This window comes from Lagopus muta, chromosome 16, assembly GCF_023343835.1.
Source record: "Lagopus muta isolate bLagMut1 chromosome 16, bLagMut1 primary, whole genome shotgun sequence".
NCBI classification, from domain to species: domain Eukaryota; kingdom Metazoa; phylum Chordata; class Aves; order Galliformes; family Phasianidae; genus Lagopus; species Lagopus muta.
Window position 1 is genome coordinate 4,801,917 of NC_064448.1, and position 19,688 is coordinate 4,821,604.

General features: G+C 48.2%; 1 protein-coding gene across 7 annotated transcripts in view; it reads left to right on the forward strand.

Moving 5' to 3' along the window:
- Positions 1-19,688, forward strand: part of MYT1 (myelin transcription factor 1) — a 56,986-nt gene that overhangs the window by 8,833 nt on the left and 28,465 nt on the right. For all 7 annotated transcript variants that reach the window (XM_048963348.1, XM_048963350.1, XM_048963352.1 and 4 more), the window contains 3 exons: positions 10,160-10,260; positions 16,600-16,654; positions 18,445-18,475. In XM_048963348.1, coding sequence (XP_048819305.1) covers positions 10,160-10,260; positions 16,600-16,654; positions 18,445-18,475 — 187 coding nt within the window. The remainder of the gene's footprint in view (positions 1-10,159; positions 10,261-16,599; positions 16,655-18,444; positions 18,476-19,688) is intronic.

The window sequence follows — 19,688 nt, forward strand, 5'->3', positions numbered from 1 at the left end:
ACAAAATCAAGGGTGCCCTGCATGCAGAGCTGCTGTGCTTTCCACACGTGTGCTGTAGGATCCCTGAGCATCTCAGAGCTGCTCCAACACAAGGCGTTGTGCTGAGGGAGGCTGTCCTGCCCTGCAAAGTGGGCACTGTGAGGAGGGCACCTTGGAGCAAATTGGGCAACTCTTTGGGAACTTGAAACACTTTGTGGGATTTTTTGAGGGTAAAACGAGGCTGGAGTTTGAAGGAAAAAGTCTGTGTGCACAACACAGCTGTAATGTGGAGGCTGGTGGTCCAGCCAGAGGGATTGCTGTGGTTTTGCAGTGGAGATGATGGGGCAGAGAAGGGTTCTGAGCCAAGAAGGTCTGGATCAACAGCCAGGCTGTTACCAGCAGCTCTGAGCACAGAACAGTGCAGTGACACACTCAGCAGTATCTGCTTTTCATTTTGGCTCCTTTTTTTTTTTTTTTAATACAATTTTCACCTGATTTAAAATACTTTTGATCTGTCTTTCATTGAACTTTTTCTTCAGAGAGAATAGATTAATAAACACTTTCAAATGGGAAAAAAAAAAAACCCACCCACCAACGCATAGTTTGGAGAGATCCCTCTTTTATCTCCATTGCAGAGCTCTGACACTAACCTGGGTATGGGCTGTCTGTCCCTCTGTTCCTTTTGTCTTGCTTTTTTTTGTTCATCTTCACAACAGAAGCAGTTTATTGTTGTGATCTGGCCTTTACTGGTCACTCTATTCTTTTTCTTATTCCTTCTTTTTCTTTTTTTTTTTTTTTTTGAATTTCTTATTTTGAAGTCAGCACATGAAAAATGCGATGTTATTTTAATCAGACCAAATGAAAGAGCAAATCAGAGCGAGAACTTTAATCTGCCCCAAGCAAAACTGCCTTGTACATCTGTCATGTTGGGATTAGCGGAACTCTTTAAAGAAGCTGAAGACTTTTTAAACGAAGTATTAAACATTTGTGACCTGATTTCCATTCTTACAATATTCTCATTAATAAGAGTGCAGGCTGGAAGACATCTGTTAGGTCCTGTTTGTTTTAAGAATATTAAAGAATAATAAGAATATTGGGGGGAGGTGGAGGAAATCTAAATGCAGTGTTTTGAGCCAAATGTCTAAGCTGAAGCTTTCTGAAGTGGTGCTGTGCCCAACTTGGGGTGGAGGAAAAGCAAGGCTTGGTGAAGGCTTTTAGCTCGGGTGTGCTGGTGTGGTTGATGGAGGAGGTCAGCTTGGACGTGCTGTGTGGTTTGATGGTTGATGGAGAAGGGACAACTGCTGTCCTGAGGCAAAATCCAGTTAGGAATGGCAAACAGAGCTGCAGCCTTACGGGTCATGTTTGTACAGCACTTGTGTGCAGCACTGCGGGCATCCAATGCTGCCTTGGGCCAGCAGGAAGCCTGAGTAGGAAGAAAGGAGTGAGAACGTCCTCCTTGGGTTTGCTGCTTGTTTTGCTTGATGCTAATGCAGTTAAAGTAAATGGCCCAGCTTGGACCCCTAAGGAGGGGGAAAAATGCCAGACGTGTTCAGTAAATGACTTGCTGAAAGAGCCCTTCACCGTTAGCACAGGGATGCAGTGCAAGAGAAGGTTGCTGTCGACTGCAATCTTTGCATCTTGTTTATGCTTGCTGGGTAAAATATTAACTAAAGCATCTGAACATAAAGTTCTGGTGTGAAAGAATATCAGCAGGGGAGAGCCATATGGTGCCAGCATGTGAACAAAATACCAAACGTTGGAGATTCCTTTTTGCAGAAGACTGAAAACTCTCGTTCCCATACATAATACATGAGTTCACGCCTTTGATTACTCTAAACATTAGTGCAAGTGGTACAGGAGTCTCTTTGGAGCTAACACAACTTAGGGCATGCAGTTCTCTTCCCTCTCTTCCTTCACATAAAAGAAATCGATGTTGAGCTGTTAAGATACAAATATCCAATATGCTGTAAGACAATACGTTTCCGAAACTGCTGCATAAGCTGCCTTTGCTCTAATTAAATATAAACTGCAGCAGAGATTCGGGTTTCTTCTCTCTCGTTCCTTTGCTTGAAGCCATTTGGCAGAACACGTGGCTTTGTGTGGGACAGCATCTGCAAGTCGGGATGGTTTTGAGGTGTTCCCTCCTTGAGGTCACACTCTGACCTTTCTGCTCAACACGGAGAGCAAAACGGAGCGCTGCCATCATCTCTGTGAGCCTCAGCCTCACCAGTGCTGTTAGCTGATTGTGCTCTGAGAGCAGAGGGCTGAGGTGTATTGAACAGGAATGAATTCAAACCCCGCATTAGGAGGATCCCCTGGTGACTGTTATTATAAGGTACGAGAGATGTCTCTGGGGGAGCTTTCGTGCACGTAGCGTTTAAAAACAAAGTGTTGCCAGCAAACTCTGTAGGTGATGCTCTGAATACTTCTGAATTTCTTTTTTCCCTTTTTTTTTCCTTAAGTGAACCCTCAAAACTGACAATTTGGTGCTGAGCAACTCTGCTTTGTGCTTGTCCCTGGGATCCCTGAACGTAGCTGGTTAAGTTTTGTGACGAGCACCAAATCACCTGCACACAGAGTGCCGAGGTACCTCCCCAGCAGGAGGAATTCAATACGAATCCAGGCCTGGCATGCTGGAGCATGGTTCCAAAGGAGTGCTCAGGGCTGATGTTTCTTTAGGGCCAGGGCTGTTGTGAACAGATGTCTGAAAATACAGCTTCAGGAAAGCTGTGCCAAGGGGTTTGCTTTATGCAGTTCCTCTCGGTGCGCTGTTACCTGTCTGTGTTTTGCATGCTGTGGGAAACGCGTGAATGCACCGAGAACTTGCAAAAGAGCAGCAGAAATGCTGGGGTTTGGAAGAAAGAGAAATGTGCTTAGCTGAGCTAAGTAGTGGTGAAGATGGTGTGGGCTGTGTGGTCAAGGCAGTGTGATGGGAGGAAATGAAAGTCTGGCGCCTGCTGGCTGTGTCAGGTGGAATCATGGAATCGTGAGGTTGGAAAAGACCTTTAAGATCCCCAAATCCAACCCCAGCCCACCCCACTGTGTCCACTGACCACATCCTGTTAATTGCATTGCCTGATAAATGCAAAAAAATATTTGTGAGTGAACTCAAAGCCTTGTGTGGGAGATGTTCTTGGGCAAAGTTAGCCCGACTCCAGCTAAGAGGATGGAAAGTTTCTACCTGTGCCATGGCTGTGAGCTCCAGCTTCTACTGCTGATGCACAACTTTCTCCTCCAAAGCTTAAAGCTTTGCACTAAGCAAGCTTCCATCAAGTGGAGTTAAATGTTTCTTTGTTGCCCTCAATATTTTTTATGTAATTAGTCAGCGAGCAAATAGCTGCATTTGCCCAGAGAAATGCTCTCTCTCCAAGAACATGAGTGACAGGAGAGGATTAATGGCCTTTGGAGGGAGATGCTCTGGTTTAAAGAAGAAATAAAGGTGCCTGGGAGCCATGCTGTTGCTTTGAACAACAAAAGGACAGTCAAAACAGTTAACTTTGCCTGCAGCATCTCAGCAAAGCAGACTTGTCATCTCCTCTTGTGCGTGCCCAGGAAGCTTCTGGCTTCCTCCAGTGGCACCATCAGGTTCTGCCTCTGGGCTGTGAGGGGAAGGACTGGGGGAGGTGGGAAGTCGCCAAGGGCTGGGCTGACCTCTGGCTGTGGCTGGGGTCGGGCAGTAGCTCTGCATGTCCCTCCCAGGGTGGTTTTCCTGGGGCAGTTGTGAGTGGGCTCAGCTGAGATGCTTGGAGAGCACCCACTGCTGCCCTGTCCCGTCCCAAGGTGTGCCATTCTCCCTGCTTTATGTGCACCGCCAAGCACTGAAGCGCTGACTCCTATAGGAAGGACAGCGAGGTATCACTCTGCCTCTATTTAATTTCAATTACACAGGGTCTGTAGGAGCGCTAAGAGCAATGCCAGCAGGGCTATAAACTTTACATATTTGATGATTTTGCTTAATCTGAAGTAAGTGATCATCCTGGCAGGCCGCGGTGTTCCAGCAGCAGAGGCTCTCAGGTTGATAAGATGCTGCTGGTGCGAGGTGGGCAGTGTGGGGATGGCTGTGGGCTGAGCTTTCTGGGGGGGCTGTGAGCAGGGATGCTGCTCCTCCAGGGAGCTGTGAGTACAATGAGCTCACCTCCACTCCTGCCTTATTGCTGCTGTCTTGTTGGGCTCCGTGTGACACACGCTTACGTGTCAAGTTTTCACTTCTGATATGACAGCGGAGAGGAAAGGCTTAATATCATAAAGACAAGCTGGCAGCTGGGAAGTAGCCCACTTAGTCATCGAACTGTGCGTCAGAGGCACTGCCAGCATCTTCCTTGGCTCCTCGAGGCGGCTTTTCCCTCTGGTACCTGACCTGGTGCTGAAATGCCTATGCAGCAAACACAGCCCTGTGCTGTGGGGCAGGAGGCTCCCCCAGACACCTCTGTGCTGTCAGTAATGAGTCACGTTTGGACAGTAGCAGAGTTTTGTTCTGTTCATTTTGGTTTTGTTTAGAAATGTTGAGGTTGAAGGGTAAAGTTAGAAGGGCAGGTTAAGTCCGCCTGGTGACAAGCTCGCTGGGGTGTCTGGAAGCTTGGAACTCAATGTACTAGAAAGTCTTTGGCACCTCAGTCTGGCAGAGAGGCGGTGAAGAAGAGATTGGTTCAGAGCTCACTAGTTCCTTCAGCGCTTTCCCTAATATGAGATATATATTTGCTATTCCAAAAAAGGCATGATGATGTGACCTGTTGCAGGAAGTCTGTCGCTAGCTGTTCTTCACTTGATACTTCCGTATGTGGATAACCCCTTTCGTTACCTTTACTTCAAGCATTTGGCTTCCCCTAACATGCTGCCAGTATCCCCTCCAGCAGATATGATGCTCAGGCTTGCTTGTCCACTTCTCTTGATAACCCAACTGATGATGGAGTGGCTTGAACCCGAGGTATTGAACACCCAAATTGGCTCTGCACCCAACTCAGTCTGTTTGCCATGCACCTATGCTTATTGGCTGCCTGCTTTCACCCTTGGGAGGTGGATGAGAGGCTCTCAGAGCTCAGCTTGGAGCTGCTTCCTTCCCCCTTGGCCAAAGACACGGCAATCCAAAACCATCTCTACACATCCATCTGCCATGAATTCTCCTGCTGGTGTTTCGACACGTTGGCTCCAAGGAGGCTTTCGATTTGGTATGAAAAGTAATTATTACCGGGGTGCAGTTTAGCAGTTGTTTTTTGCAGCACTGGTGAGGTTAAAAGAAATAATAATAATAATATGAGAAAGACTCAGCTAGAGTAAGTGCTTGCAACATGCTATTTGCATTTTTAAGGAAATACTTCTTTGAGACAGCTTGGGTGAAAGGTCGGCATTTGCATATAAATGGAAAAGAAAGTGTGTGATGCTGGAAGTTACATCTATATTATTTTCTCAGCAGTGAGCGGCTGTTTGGGCGATTAACGGACGCGGTTTGCATTTGGCTTTTATTGAATAGGGAAAGTACTGGGAAAGCCAAATGAGAACAAAATAACGAGGAAAATGTGCAAGAAGAAAGCAGCATCCTGTGCTATGCTTCTCTGAGGTGCTCTCTGCATGCTTGATGTGTTACACGCCTGTTTGCACACACGTTGGGCACGAGTGCATGAGTGTGCCTGTGCAGGGCTCCCTCTGCATGAAAGGAGGAGAGGAAGGTGCTAGAAGGAGCAATCCTGTTGTGGGTGAGCATGGCAGAGGAGGGGATGCCAGCACCCACTGCGAGGAAGGAACAAGTCAAGGAAGGAGCCAAGGAGTTTGGGGAAGGTGGGATGCTGAAGAACATTCGCTCTTTTTATTCTTTTTGAGCAACACGTTTAAGGAGCAATGCATGAATAGCAGTGTTAGTGGGGGTGTGCAGCATTTCTTCCTCTTTTGAGGAGTATGCAAGGGATACAAGGATTGAAGGTGAAAAGCACCATCTATGTCTTTGGCAGCACTGTACGTTGTACTTCTTGTTGAGAGAAAAAGAAAGTGGGGGGGAAAAAAAGATGAACAAAAAGCTTTATGAACTGACTATGCACACTGGAGCATGAATATTGCTCTTAATGAGGAGAGACTTAGTCTTGTTTGCTTTCTTTGCACTGTAGATGTGGTTTAGTAGCACAGCATGCTAAGTCAATTCTGAGTGGGATGGCAACCTCAGGTGCTCAGTGAGGGGTTGGGTCTCTGCATAGCGTGCAGTGAGGCATTGCCCAGCCCTGTGTGGCTGAGACATGGTGACAAGGGATGGTGAGTGTTGTGCTGTGAGAGTGAGAGGTGTTGGGCCAATGTGGTGATGGAGCTGGGGGATGGAAGCAGCAGGAGTCTGTAAGATGTCCAATGCTTCACACGTTCACGAGTAATGAACTCTTTGGGTTTGTCCAGGAGATTTCCCCAGGTGACAATGCCCAAGCTCAACATCCGTTTGGCAATTGCCAAGCTCCCTTCCCAACCTGCTAAGGAAAAGCATCTTGAGGTCAACCAGCAAACAAGAGATCAGTCTGCAATCTGCCTGGCCCTGCTTCACCTCCCATCCATACGTTCCTCTAATTGATTATTAAATCATATTTGCTGATAAGCGTGAGATGTAGTATCTATTATACAGCTGTTAAACCTCAATTAATATGTTTTAATGATCAGTCATTTACTATGCAGTATACAATTAACACCCGGTACTAAGTCTTAAATTAAAAGCATGTTTAGGAGGCTAAATTTGAAGCACTGAACATAGCTGTGCTACAGTAACAGTGACAATTGCATTGGGCGGATGGTATTTCCATGCTGCGGCAGGGCATTCAAGACTTCTTAGAAATATTGGGAAGGGCAATTAAGAACTCAAGGGTTTTCATGAGAAAACCAGGCTGCTTGGTGCTGCTGAGAGCTCCTTGCCTGTATGCTGTGCTGTCGATGTGTGCAATGGCAGCAAAAGCAGAAGCGTGTGTTCAGCTGCCTCCACAGAGGGATGCGGGTGTTATTTCACCCCATGCCATCGCTGTTCCTCGCTGCAGCTGCAGAGGAACCTGCAGAGACTTTCAAGTGCCCTGTGATTAAATACAAAACTCCCTTATTTCTTTGTAAACCTGGTGAGAGAGCCAATATTTCTCAGCATCTGGCTGAGACCACGCATTCCCTTCAGAAGCAGCAGCACGTGTGAACTGCAACTTCAGTACAGCTCTGTGTGCAGAGCGCGGTGGGTAGGAGTGATGCACTGCAAACAGTGCAGGGTGCTGGGGATGTTAGAGGCACCCACTGGTGACTTTCACAGCTCAGAGATGATGAAAAATTTGATTTGAGGCTTGGTTTTTGGTGTTTTTTTTTTAATTTATATTTTCAGTTCATGTGAAAGAAGGGGTTCAAAAGGGGCTGCTGCTGTGTTGGCCCTGAGCTGTGAGCCCACATCAGCTGGCAGGGTGCTGAGCACCCCAATGAAAGATGCAGTGTGCTGCTGCCTTGTCAACTTAGGGTTCACTTCTCTCATGAAAAATATGCTTGAATGAAGATAAAGAAAAAAATCCTACTCTCTTCATTTCTCTTTTCTTGCACTTGGGGGAGCAAACGAAGACTGATATGTTTTTCTTCTGGCCTTTCAGTTTAAATATGCAGCGATGCAGATACGAGGCAGTGAAGCCCTTTCCCCATCTGTTCCCCAGTACCCAGTCTCTCATCCCATTGCTCTGCTGCAGCAGCCGTGTCCTTGGCACAGCCCTGGGGGCAGGTGTGCTGCCCACAGTGCTGGGGATGGGGCCACCCTGCAGCCTCCTCCCACACCTCATCTTCTGTTCCTCTTCTGCACTCCAGAGTTTCGTATGGGTTTATTTTTGAGGGGCCTTTCTGCTCTTCTTCGTGGGGCTTTGTTGTTTTTGTGGCACATCAACACTTGCTCTCCTCGGGAAGTTAAATACACTCAACTCTGATCAATGCTGAACTGCACGTGTTCTCCCTTCAAAGTATCCAACTCTCATTTGGAGTTGATGGCCCTGACCCAAAGGTTTTGCAGATTTTTGCCCAAGTCATGATGCTTTGGTTCACAACTGACCTTCCCCCGTGGCAGTCTCTGAAGGAGAGGAGGGGATGAACAGGCTCGAGGACTGAGAAAGAACCTGTTTCAGAAGAGGACGTGGTGATGCCTTGGAGTGGACTATTGTAAACATTTGTGGGGAAAATGACCTTTTTAATGAGAGAGCCAGTAAGACAGCCAGTCCTGGACGGAGGATGGAGAGAGCAGGGGAAGGCTGGGTGTGAACATTAGGCAGGGATCTGTCAGACAGCAGAGCGCCTAGGGCTGTTTCTCAAGGGGAACTGGATGCAAGTGCTCCTTGCTGGGAACATTGGCTGTCCCAACTCCCAGGAGGGGACTGCAGAATGTGTGGATCCCTCAGGGATCTGCTTGCCACGGGCAAAATAGAGTTCTGAAGGTGATGTCCTGTATCTCACTCTGGGTGGTCCAGGCAGGGGTTAACAGAAGCATCCTTCGTGTAAGAGAGCTGTGTTTCTGCTGAATCCACGTCTGGAGGCGAGGGGAAAGGGCACAGTGCGTGCAAGCTGATCCCCTCTGGAGACCAGATGCATGTAAGCAGCACAGAGCAGGGGAAATCTGATTCGTGTGTGATGGAGCTGCTGCAGCCACCTGAGCCGGGCTGGGATGAGGAACAGGAGTGAGGCTGGAGATGCTGAGCAGGCTGGGAGCCAGCGTGCCATCAGTCTGGCTCATTCTTAGCCTACAACTTATGGAAATGTCTCCCTTCAGATAAGCAGACAGGCTGTAATGTTCCATGTATGTGTTATAGAAACCTTTCTTTTTCTTACTGAAATATACTTTTTTTTTTTTTCTTTCCTCCGCTGTTCTCCTTCCCTCTGTCCTTTCCTTGCTTCTTTCCCATGACTTCCTTCATTTGTCATCTTCTGCCTGGCCATCTGTGCCTCCCTGCTTCCTTTCCTCAGAGCTTCTCCAAAGCAGAACAGTTCTTTCAGCAGCTCTTGCGTTTTGCTTCCAAGCCCTGTGCCCTCTGTGGAGGCCCAGTGCTTCAGACAGGGTTTGGAGCAGGGTTTCCAACACTGGTGTTTCTCCCATGAAACCTAGAAAAGTCCTCTCAACTTCTCTTCTGGCTTCAGAAGGGTTTTACAGTTAATGCAGAAAGGTGACTTTTACTGTCATCTCTCTCGGGTGCTACCTTCTGCTGGATGTCACTGTGGGATTGAGTTATCCCAGTCCTCCAGCACGTTCATCCTAAAAAGCACTGTGGGATATGGTGGTTCCTCAGTGTCCTGTAGATAAAAAAAAAAACAGACCCACATGGGGTTGGGTGTTTTCCTCAGTGTTTGTCGTGTGTTCTCCTACAAACTTCTTGGTGGAAGGGCAGCTCTGAAGATGTGGATGCCCCATCCCTGGATGTGCTCAAGGGCAGGTTGGAAGGGATCCTGGGCAGCCTGATTTTGTGGTTAGCAACCCTGTCTGTGGCAGAGCGTTGGAGCTGGATGATCTTTAAGGTCCCATCCAACCCAAACCATTCTGTGACTCTATGAAGCTGCTCAGGGGGTGTCTTACACACACAATAACTTATCTGTGATACTGATCCTTTGCTGGAAACTTTTTTCAGATTTCATTCACTGCATGTTGGTCTTCTCCCTGCTTTTGCTTTGGGATCACCCAAATAATAGAAACACTGGGGAAGCACGGGAGCCTGTTAAGGCAGCAGACACAGAGCCCTAAGCTGCCCTGGACTCTTCTGCAGTCTGCAATGTGTGACTACTGCTGGGGGTGCACTCTTCTCCTTTACTTTGCTGGCAGAAGATGAATGGAGTGGGGTTTGGAGAGCAGGCAGCACATTATTCACTGCTCAATGCTACGGGGAGCTGCAATTACAGATTGAAGGGAAAGGCTGAGGGTGATGGCACCCAAAGTGACCCTTGTTTCCCCAGGTGAGCTGTGATGTTGGGGACTCGCAGTCCTGGGGCAAATGCTTTCCATCTTGTTACTGCAAGCAGGAGGGGAAGCCTCCCATTTGTGGGCCATCTGTGTGCTGCAGGACTGGCACCTACCCTTTGGATGTGTTTGAGGAAGGGAAGGTGCCAAGAGTCTGCTTGTAAAGTATGTGCTTCCCATTGTGTTTCCCTGCTGTACCTTGGGGAGCTGTAACTTGGGTACCCCCATTTTTGCATCTTCCTGACCCCATATTCTTCTTCCTCTCCCCAGAAAATGAGTTTCGGGGTGAGCTGCTGAACCAGAGGTGGACCTGTGGGGAGAAGATCAGCAGCTGCGAGGGAGCCGCCAGCCTGCACGGCACGTGCATCAAGGTGAGCCCCAAGCCCCATGTGCATCCTTTTTTGGGACAGTGGCAGCAGCATGAGGGCCAAATGCTGCTCCAACCCTCCTGGACCAGCTGGGCTGGGGGAGGAATGCAGCTTCACTCCCAGGAAGGGAAGGATCTGGAAGTCCTTGTTTGAGTTGAATCTCCTGCACGGGGTGTGCAGACAGAGAGGCTTCCAGCTGTCAAGATTTGGCGTCGAGGACGGATATTTGCATTTTCCCTTCCTCCCTGGTCTCATCCTTCAGGGACAGCTCAGAGCAGGATATTGAGGTTGGTCTCAGGGCTACAAAAATGAGCTCTTTCTGCAGTTTGGTTGGAAGAAGCCTCGCGCAGGCCAGGTGAAGCCACAGGGACAAGTGGGGCATTCATCCCACCGCCCACTGCCAGCTGCAGCTGTGGCTGATGAAAGAGGTCCAGGCAGCACTGTCAAACCTAGCACAGAACTGCTGCCAGCAGATGAGGAAGCTTTAATTAAGCACAGAACGGGGCTGCTCATTACGCAAATGGTGCTTCCTGCCCCATTTAGTTCCTGGGTAGCAAGGCACAGCATTCAGGACAGACAGACCCATGTGGGTGGTGGAGGATGCCCTCCTTGGGCGACTGATGTTTGGGGGTGTAGGAAGAAGAGGGGTAAAAAAACCAAGCCATGGGGAAAACCCCAAATCAGCAGAAAGTGCACACATCCTTCATGGCTAACAAGCTGTCAGCTGCGTGCAGGTGTCGCCAGGAACGCTTGCACCTTCTTAGAAAGCAGCGTAAGCAGTTGTTGCTATATTTAAAACCGCCTCAATTAAGGCTTTTCTACTGAACCTGCCAAATAAGCACTTAGATGGGATTTAATAAGATTGTTGTATGTTAATAAAGTGATGATTACAAAAGGTAATGTGCCCAGTACCTGGTGCTCATCTAGCGCACTGCCTTTGCCAGGCACGTTGCTAATGTTAACCATTTCTTGCAGCCCTGTGCTCTGCTCAGCTGTACTTCAACACGGTGTAAATGGGAGTGGGCATCAGAAATGGGAGCAGCATCTGGGAATGCTGGGGACCAGGCGCCTGCAGGTGTTGGTCTTGGCACAAGTTGGGTTTTGTAGGACCACCAGATAAATAGATATTTATTTGTAGCTCTCCATGCCAGCTATGGCTCATAACCTACAGGATGCGCAGGACAAGGACAGTGGGATACAGGGTGCATTTACTTATTTCTGCTTCTCAAGAATTCCGGGCACAGGATAGCGTTTCTCTTGCCAGGTCTGAAATAGGATCTCTAAGGGTGTCAGGGAGGGGTGCTCCATGCACGTACCCAACTGCACCTGGCATGCTTGCACTCATCCTGGCCCCATGGCTGGCAGGGAAATAAATCCTTTCCTCTCAAATCCAGTTTTCTTGAACCCTGGCAAGCTCCCTGGTGCAGTTAAGGCTGGTGGTGCTAGGACAGGGGCTGCCAGAGTCCTCTTTGGAGATGTGCTCACCATCTCGCTTTAGCAACTGCCTCTTGGGGATAATTTCATGAAAATGGCAACTTATCCCGATGTCTGGAAACAATGGGATTGAGGACTTGTGATTTTTTTTTTTTTTCTTTTTTCTTTTTCCTCCCCTATCCCTCCTCTTTTGGCATAAGAGCAGTTTGCACGTACTGAGCCACTTAGGTCCCTCCGCACGTGAAATGGCGTTTGGATTGCCTGTCGTAGCACTTTCAAACAGTCAAGAGGAAAGTGTATGTCGACTTAAACTGCTGCATATGAAATCAGCCTGAATGCCAGCGCTGTGCAGCTGGGGCTGTGTCAAATGTGATGCTCGGAAGCATCTCTTCTGCTCCGCTTCACTCGTGCAAAGGATGCTGCTGCTACAGCGACGGAGCATTAGCACTCTGTAAATGTTTAATTTGCAGAGTTCTTTTGGTGTCGTGTCTTTTTTGTATTTGTATGGGATCAGACCCTTTTTGCAACTGAAAAATGATAGCACAACTTCAGGAGGATGTTTGCAATGCGGCTGCATTTTTGAGAGAGGTGGAAGCTGTGTTTTCTCTTTCACTTGAAGATGTCAAGGCAACATCCTCTCCTGGCTGAGAGCAACGAGCAGGGCATCCTTTCTCAGGCAGACAGCATTTTGTTCAGCTGAGAATGAGGATTACGGTAGGTGGGATGAAAGGAGGATTTAAATCAAGCAGCAGAGGGAAAAACTCTGCCTCAGAGTTATAAAATAGCAGCTGGGAGCTCCTGGGCTGGTGTGGAAGCTTTCAGCAACATTCAGCTCCCTGTGAAAGCAGAGGGAGGCTTTTGAGACAGCAGTGTTCCTTCTGTCCCTTTTTATTTTTATTTTTTTATTTTTAAGATTAGAAGCTGGAGAAAGTGCAGCAGGATGGTCTCTGCATTTCCTGCAGTGAGTGCTGACGCTGTGGCCCTTTATAGGGAGTGAGGGGGCATTTGGTCACCCAGGTCCAAGTGTCTCCATCCATGTGCAGCTTCCAGTAGCCATTTCTGAAAACTTAAAAGGTAAAGGGAAGAGAAATCAGGACGAGCCACTCAAATCCATCTTTACTGTTGGGTGGATGCTGAGGGGTAGTTTTGATGCCCCAGATTTCCCCCATATTCCTCTGTGCAGTCATCCAGCCAGACCTTGGTGTCACATCCTTTACTCTTGGTTCAGGCTCATGATCCAATCCTTGGCAGGGAAGAGAGTTCAAACCAGCAAACTGATCTTCCCTGTTGAGAGCCAGAAGGAGCTTGACTGCTGGAACAAGGCTGGGCATGGTGGAAGTTTCCTATGAACCGTCCTTCTCCCTTCCCTTAGCTCACCCTGGCTTTGAACCCAGCTGTAAAATAGGGCTGTGAGAGCTGGACTGTTCTACAGAAAAATGTCAGTACTGCCTGTTCCCTTGAACTAGAGAAGGGGCTTTTTGGAGCTGGAAGAGAGGGAAGACCAAGTAGAAAACCACTTTTTGACCTTCATGCAGGAGAAACATCATATCCTCTGTCATTTTCCTCCTCCTGCTCTACCTGCTGCTGAGAAAATCTAGCTTTGGTGGTTTTTCTTAAAACTTAAAATAGAAGCTCCCTCCGTCTGTCCCTCAGACACAGCTTCTTGCAAATGGCATTTTGCGATATCCGCAAACAAGCACCGATGCTGCTTTCAGAGCAAAATAAATATTCCTGCTGAATCCTCACCTCCCTTTGTCCGGCTGAGGGCTTTTTCAGCGTGTTTATTTTCTCTGAGCTCCGTGCTGCTCTTGAATACATATAAAGTATTACTGCTGACCTTGGGGAATTTCAGCATGGCCCTTAATGGGGTATTTGCATAGAGCTGCCAGAGCGCAGTGCACCTGGGTGGCCAAGCTCAGGAGGCTCCAGAGGTTTTATGCTGCTGCTGTGGTCTTCCTTCTGAAAATAAATGTGTATTAAGATAAGGGAAGATGAAAATATCAACTCTGTAGATAGTCTGTAAAAAATTATATGTCGGCTCTGTTGTGCTGCTCCTGCACTGTATTGCTGTGATCCTGGGAGCAGAGCAGGACTGCAACTGTGTGAGGAGGATCTTAAAATTCACACAGCGCTTGGGTTAAACTGGCTTTTGAGTTTCTCTCTCTGAGCCCTATTGATAGGCGGCATCAGGATGCCATCAGTGTTGCCTGTGTTATGCCAAGGAGGATTCTCTGTGCAGGGCACAGTGAGAAACAGTTCCTGCACCAAAGGACCATTGGAGAGAATAGGGCAGGAGGAAAGGCACCAGGGATGGAGGGGTGCCCTCAGTGGTGTGGCTGAGCCACAGTATGGGCATCCCGATCCCATGTAGGATCTGTTGTCTGCTTGGTCCAAAGGAAGAGGGGTGGGAGACCTGCTAAAGGCTTCTAAAGCGAGAAGGAGCTGTACAGACCTGCCTCGTCCTAGCTGAACTCATGTACTCAGGGGCCAGCATCTGGTAGCAATCATTTCTTTCCAGATTTCCTTTCTAATTGCTTGTTTTCCATTAAGAGATAAAAATAATGAAATCCAGAGAGTTTCTCGACCCGGTTGTTAGGCGAGCAAGAGGGAGAACAAATGTGGCTGCCCCAGTGGTCTCCAAGTCTGCAAACACACTGTGTGAGCTGAAGTTTCACCCTGCAGTGCTCTGTCCACAGGGCTTCTCAATGAGAACACCACAGGGCAGTGGCTTCCTGCAACCTCCTGCACCTGATGCTGAGAACCTGAGCTTCAATGCTTTCCCTTTGGTCCCTTCCTCTGGGCTGTTTTCATGATGTGTGAACCGGCTCGGTTGCCCTCAGCCTGCCCTGTACTGACTCTAAATAGTTTATCATCGGGAAACCCATATTGCCAAGGCACCAGCTGAAGGCATGCCAATCCCTAGGAATGCTGTCAAAAAAGGAAATACAACCACCAAAAAAAAACCATTTCTCTCTGAAATTCATTTTGGGATAGCACGAGCTCTCAGCAGTCACGTGTAACATTGTCTGTGCGTGGCATTAGCGAGATGCTGAGTATTGGGCGGCTCTGAAAGGCTCATAAATGTAATGAAGTCCCTTTGACACCTGCTCCTCTCTTCACTTTAAGCATGAGCTTCTGGTCTTTAGGGAGTTGGGGCTTTAAAAATAGAAATTATGGTAATTGGCTGCTGTGTTATTGGGAAGATGGTAATAAACGTGGAGCATTACACCGTGGTGCCAGGAGCTGAATGCTGACAGGATGCATAAATTGCTTCAGGTTTTGATTTATTTTTTTTTTCTTTTTTTAGGATTTTTTTTTTTTTTTTTCTCTCTCCAGTCTTCTTATCCTGTAAATCACATAAATTGCTGTGTTGGTGCATGTTGCTGGAGGGCTATGGCAGAGGGGTTCTTACAACAAGGGGCTTCCAGCCATGCTGCCCCATTGGCTGGGACTTCTGTCACCTCCCCCTGCTTGCCCAGCAACCAGCTAGGAAGAGTTTTGAGGTGCATGTGGGAGAGGGGCAGCACATGCTCTCCACATGTGTCCTTTCCTTTCATGTCTCTCCTTCATGTGAGTTTGCTTTCAAACTTTCTCATTTGGAGCTGGCATAGGAGCTGGCTGGATCCAGCTTGGACTTGTAGAGGATGCTCCAAAGGGCACGTGCTGAAGAACATTTGTTATTGTTAGGTCAAATCCCCTGTGGAAGCAGTCCTCTTCCCTCTTTCTCTCTCTCTTTCCCAGGAGAAAATGTCCAAGAGAGTCATGTTCTGCATTAAAGCCAAAATCACCTCCTTCCCAACCTGTTAGGTTTCCGTTCACTGCCCTTCATACTGCCATTCTGCCTACCCTGTTGACTCAGATGTTGTGAATGTGAGACCTTCATAGCAGAACATAGAATCATAGAATGGCTGGGTTGGAAGGAACTTTAAAGATCACCCAGTTCCAAACTCCCAGCAGTGGGCTGGTTGCTACCTAGCAGATAAGGCTGCTTAGGGCCCTATCCCTGCTGGATGGCTGCACAATGAGATTTGGGCAACCTTCATCCAAGCAGCCACAATCCCCCTGGGCAGGATAGGAGCAATGCATTAAATCAGCTCCCTAATCCCTTTGGCAACTTCACAAGTGAAATGCATCCCATTTCTGCTGTCCTGGCCGCATCGTGTCCCCTTGCCTGGATACCCTCTGCCTTTGCTACCAGTTCTGGTTATGACTAATTTCAGCTCTCCCACCCACACCATGGGATGGGGGACTGTGCTGCAGCCCAGCGCTGGCTGCATTTCAGCCTTCCTCGTGGCACGCTGTGATGTTTAATTAATAGGAAGTGCTTTGAAGTCCGCAATGTTACTTATTCATGCCCGTGTTCCCTGCAGACCCTCCTGTTTGATGTCCACGTTATGCAGAGGTTATTTCGATGCACCCTCTGTGCCATATCTGAGCACAGAGGAGAGGTTGCTCTTTAGTGCGTTACATGAAGGGTCACCCTACCCGGGCACTGGATCAGCTCCACCAAAAATACAGAGCATTCTGAATGCTGAAATTTGCTGGCTGCTCACAGAGGTTTGGGGTCACTTGTTTTGGTGTGAATCCTGAGAAATATGTTCTGATCTTAGCAAGAGGCTCTTGGACCCCATGGCTGTCTTTGATGGGGCTGTTCCAACTGTGTGCTCCCTACCAGCAGAGAGTCCTTCCTGTGTCCTAGGATGTGGAAATTAGCATCAAGTTGCTAATATTGGGAGTTCAATCCATTCCTTCCACCTTTAAAATGAATAACTTCAGTTTCAACGCTACAAGCAACGCAAGAAAGGGCTGTTTCAGCTATTTACACAGAGCTACAACTACACGGGATAATTGCTTCTGGCGATAATTTTCATGTTATCTTTACACGATTACCTTCTATTTCCATTCCAGATGAGTTTAGAAAACGATGATAAGAGAGCACGCACGCGATCGAAGTCCGTCAGAGGTGAGCAGCTGGCTATCCCCAAGCTCCCTGCGCTTTGCTTGTCCACAAAGGGCTTTGCTTTGCCAGGTCCATGCTGGGTGGGGTCTCTTTAAATTACCACCTATGCCTCCTCTCTGCCTCTGATGAGCTTTGTCTATGAGCCTTGAAAAACTCTCAGCCACAAACGTTGTATGGCTCCTCGTAATATTTAACCCTCCTTCCCTTTTTCCATCATCTCCTGCACCTAAGGGGGAAAAAAAAAAAGAGCCAAAGAAAAAAAAGGCAAAAAGCAAAAACCCCTTTGCATGCGTTGCTTTATGGGATGGCAATTGCTGTAGCTTCAGATCAGCTCCCAGGGCTTTCATCATGCACACTCTGCCAGCAGCTTTGAAGTTGCACATCTGAGCGTGCCTGGCAGAAGTAGTGCATGCTGCAGAAGCAAACAGGGCTGTCTGCCGGCAGGGACGTGAGGACAGAGAACTTGTTAATGCAAAGCTTGATTGCTTGTTATTTTCCAGCGTTAAAATATGTGCAGCTCTCTCACCCTGTGCTTTCTCTCAGGGAGGAGGTGAGGTGCTGTGATGCAGAGCGTGGCGCATTGCCTGGGTGGCCCCATGGCCTCACAGCACCCTTGCAGCTTTTATTTCTTTTTATGACTGCTCAGCACTCTTGCAGCTTTTATTCCTTTTTATGGATGTGGATTTGATTAATTGCAAAGGTGGTCAGATGGGAAGGATGAATGGGGCTGGCCTATATGGACGGGGAGGCTGCAGCTTCACCCCTGTGGCTGTGCCAGACCATCCCACTTTATCTTGGTCCATATTTCTCCCTGCATCCTTCAGCATCTTTTAAAAGTTAAAGCAAAACCCACTTGTGCTGAATCAGGCTGGATTATGTGGGTCTCATTGTTTTGTTGCACCTCCATAAAAGCTCTCGCTCAGTTTGCTAATGAGAGTGGCCTGATTCTATTTATTTTCTCACAACCTGCTATCACCACGCTCCAATCTGGGTTTCTAGATGTGAAAAGGTAATTTACTGTATGCACCGTGGGACTTGCCCATGCCTCCAGTTTGTTGAAGCTTGTGAGTCATCCCACTGGGAGCTGGATCCCAGGAAACCCAATTAGCTCAAACAAATTGAGCAAGTGTGTGATAGTTTTTTTAGCCTGGGCAAATTTAGCTCATGTTGTGTTGTTTTTTTTTTCCTCCTGATTGTTTGGATTCTTGGCTGGATGGGAGGTTTACAGCAACAATATGATGTTGTATGTTGTTGCTGTAAGCAGTGGGATGTCCTCCTATTGACAATGAGAAATAATCCCCAACACCCCTACCAGATTCGTCTACCCTAAAATCCATGTCTGTGTGATAAGGGAGAAAAATGTGCCTGATGATGTGACAGAAGTAAAAGTGGTCACCACAGCAAATTAGCAGTGCAAAAAGTAATTAAGGAACATATTCTATAGGCAAACAAGCTGTGAGAAAACAGTCCTTGCTTGCAGGTACTTGAGTCCTGTGCATGTAAACCAGTATAGCACAACTGACGTCAAGTTGTCATTTAAAGAGAGAGGTAAACCCTGATGCTGCAAACACATGTTCATGTGCTCAAAAGCAGGCATGAGCATTTCCAAGGCAAGTTCATGATTTCCAGCAGACTGGCATGCAAGAAACGATGGCAGAGATTTGTCCTTTCTTTCCCAAATGGGAGGCCTACAGAGGCAGTAGATCTAAGGAGGTGCCCTGCAGGAACTCGGGCACCATGAGGATTTCTGACTGTGTCTTTGTTTCCCTTGCTGTCTCCTGCCCTACACCCAGTGCCCACGGAGCTCATCAGCCAGGAGGTGAGGTAAGAACCCTGCTCCTCCTCCTCGGTGCTGGTGGGAGGGATGCAGAACCCTATGCTGGGCTTCCACTGCTGCTGACCAGGCTGGGACCTGGTGTGGGGAGCCAACCCGTGGGGCTGATGGGTGGAGGTCTCACTGCATGGCTCATATGGGTGGGCACATCGCTGCAGCCCAAGTCTTTGAGGCATCACTTGGTCAACACGTGCTGGAGGAACCACAGGGGCTGAAGGGGTGAAAAGGGTTGTTAGAGTTAGGGTAGTATGGTTAGGTTGTGGTTGGACTCCATGATCTTTAAGGTCTTTTCCAACCTGAATGATTCTATGATTCTAAACACAAGCTCTGGGTGTGTTGCATTAGACTGAAGAACCTCCATCTACCCCAGCAAGGCCTGATGTCCACGCTGAATGTTACAGGATCACTAGGGACAGAGCAGAATCTTTTAGTGTATTTTGTCCCCAGACAACTCTATGCACCATCACTTCTCAGGCCAGATGCTCGTCCTTTGGCCCCGTGTGCCTTTTTGAGCCACTGAGGTCCCATTGTCACTCATTTAGCAGCGCTGTGTGCATACAGCACCAGCCAAAAGAGCTGGAGCCTTTGTGGCCCTACAGGGCTTCTCATTATAAATAACAGCCTCCCCCGCCCCTCTGCTGCCTTTAAACCTTGCATAGGGGCTATGTGAGAGGTAGGAATCTTTAACCTGAGCAGGCGCTAATAGCAGGGGCTGCCTTGCCTAGCAGCTCCGTCAGAAAGCCGTGCATGTCAAAGAGTAATTGGACCTTAACCAACCCAATTTCAGAGCATTTCTGCTCCTCCACTCGCCGATGGCTCTGGAGAGCTGCGGAGTGAGCGGCGGGCACACCACTTCTCCAACTTTTATTGCTGAACACTTGAGTGGAGGTGGTAATTGGAGCAGGTGACATATATAAGGGGCAGGACAGAGTGCTCCACAAAGCCATCTCTGCAGCTGTCACCTAATTGCCTGATTAACTGGACGATTAATCGACTAATTGGAAGCAGGGCATGGTCTGCATAACAATAAGCGGCCCCTTTGTCAAACACATGAAGGCTTCAGGAGGGGGAGAGCAGGTCGGGCAGTGGCTGCGGCAGGGAAGGAGAGTGGCTTCAATAGACCCCAAAACCCCTTTCTGGTTTTGGGATTCCTGCCAAGCTGCACGAAACCCCACAGGGGACAGAGGTGTGGGGATGGGGAAG